Genomic DNA, 1,714 nt, shown 5'->3' with positions numbered 1-1,714 from the left:
ACACTGTTCGACAAACGCCATACCCAAATCAAAACTCCACCGGAACACACACACTCTGTTCGACAAATCGCTATACCCAAATCAAAACTCCACCGGAACACACACTCTGTTCAACAAATCGCTATACCCAAATCAAAACTCCACCGGAACACACACACTCTGTTCGACAAATCGCCATACCCAAATCAAAACTCCACCGGAACACACACACTGTTCGACAAACGCCATACCCAAATCAAACTTGTGTTCATAATTTCTTCATTTGTTTAGGTACGACAAAGAAAGTACATTTCCTGTTACTTAGTACACAAAATGTTTTATTATCAAATATATCATTTACTTTTCCTCAAACTAAATACTGAGTTTATATTGAATGAAAACACTTTGTTCTCACTAAGAGAACTCTGTATTGAACATGTATTTGTTTAAGTTCACATACTATGACGTATTTCATCAGTTACCTTTGTTTGGGTGTGTTTGAACAGCGTCACATAAACGTGACAAACGCGTTTTTAGCTTCTTCTTTTTTTTCTTCTCTCTCTCTCTCTTAGTAGCCTTTAACTCACTGGCCTGGAGGTATTACGGGATTGGAAAAAATAGAGCCAACGAAGTACACGAATCCTGAATACGGTATTGCTTTATCAGTTACGGACTTAGTTTTCAGTTGAATATATACTTGGTGCGGAAAATTCCTGTAGTCGGCTTGGCTTGCACTTCCTTGAGCCAAGTTCGTCAATCGATAACTGCTGACGGCATTTGCTACATCAGAACACGCGCGGGATGAGCATCGTGTCAGATAGCTCGTGCAGCTGGTTAGAGAAGCCGATCGTCCAGCGCAACGACCGTTTAATAATACGAAACAGTTCTTCCTGATATTGTAACCATCAGCAACTATGTTTAGACACGTTTTGTGGCTTGCGTTTCTTTCCTTAACCTGGTCCGAAGGATATCCCTACGTTATAAACGCCACTGATGGACCTACTACGGACATTGACAGAAGTAACGGCTCTAACGTGGTACTCATGCCGCTTCTCGGAGGGACCGATCCCGCTGTAAATAGTACCCTTCCTTTCGAAGGGATGACGGACAACGCAACAACAATGCCAACTTTAGAGAGCCAACTTGCTAACAAACTGACCACTTCTTTATACCAGGACGACACTTTGATATCTGCCTGCCAACTGACCACACACAGTCAACTCACTGTCATTAAGAGTAGTTCATTTCCAAACAATTACGGTCCCAACCTAGACTGTCAGTACACTGTCCGCCGGAACTCCTCCGCGTGGTGCTCCGTAACGTTCCTCTTTAACGTACTGGACCTGGAAGAGAGTGAAGAGTGTAGCAAGGACTACATTGACCTGGCTGGAGAAAGGCTATGCGGATACAACCCTTCAGGAGTCACACGTAAGTCTAAGCTTAAAGCTATGTCTAGTGGTCTAAACCCTTAACATGCACCTTTAATTAATTTCACAGCCCATCTCAACCTTTGACATTCACCTGTACCTAACTGAACAGCCCAACTAAACAACTAACCCTCACCTTTCCTGAATTTCACAACTCTTAACTTTCACCTTTCTTGAACTTCACAACCCTTAACTTTCACCTTTCCTGAACTTCACGTCCCTTATCTTTCACCTTTCCTGAACTTCACAACTCTTAACTTTCACCTTTCTTGAACTTCACAACCCTTAACTTTCACCTTTCCTGAACT

At 42.5% G+C, this 1,714-nt stretch overlaps 1 protein-coding gene across 1 annotated transcript in view; it reads left to right on the top strand.

Annotated features, from left to right (window-relative positions):
- Positions 1-693: 693 nt before the first annotated feature.
- The window catches only part of LOC111086718 (cubilin-like), a 44,768-nt gene continuing 43,747 nt past the window's right edge, over positions 694-1,714 (top strand). The window contains exon 1 of the mRNA XM_022390676.1: positions 694-1,407. Within this exon, the coding sequence (XP_022246384.1) occupies positions 894-1,407 (514 nt within the window). The 5' untranslated portion in view covers positions 694-893. The remainder of the gene's footprint in view (positions 1,408-1,714) is intronic.

Source organism: Limulus polyphemus, unplaced genomic scaffold, assembly GCF_000517525.1.
Source record: "Limulus polyphemus unplaced genomic scaffold, Limulus_polyphemus-2.1.2 Scaffold1354, whole genome shotgun sequence".
Classification (NCBI taxonomy): domain Eukaryota; kingdom Metazoa; phylum Arthropoda; class Merostomata; order Xiphosura; family Limulidae; genus Limulus; species Limulus polyphemus.
Note: the sequence above shows the minus strand (reverse complement) of the source record. Positions and strands in the feature narration are given on the sequence as shown.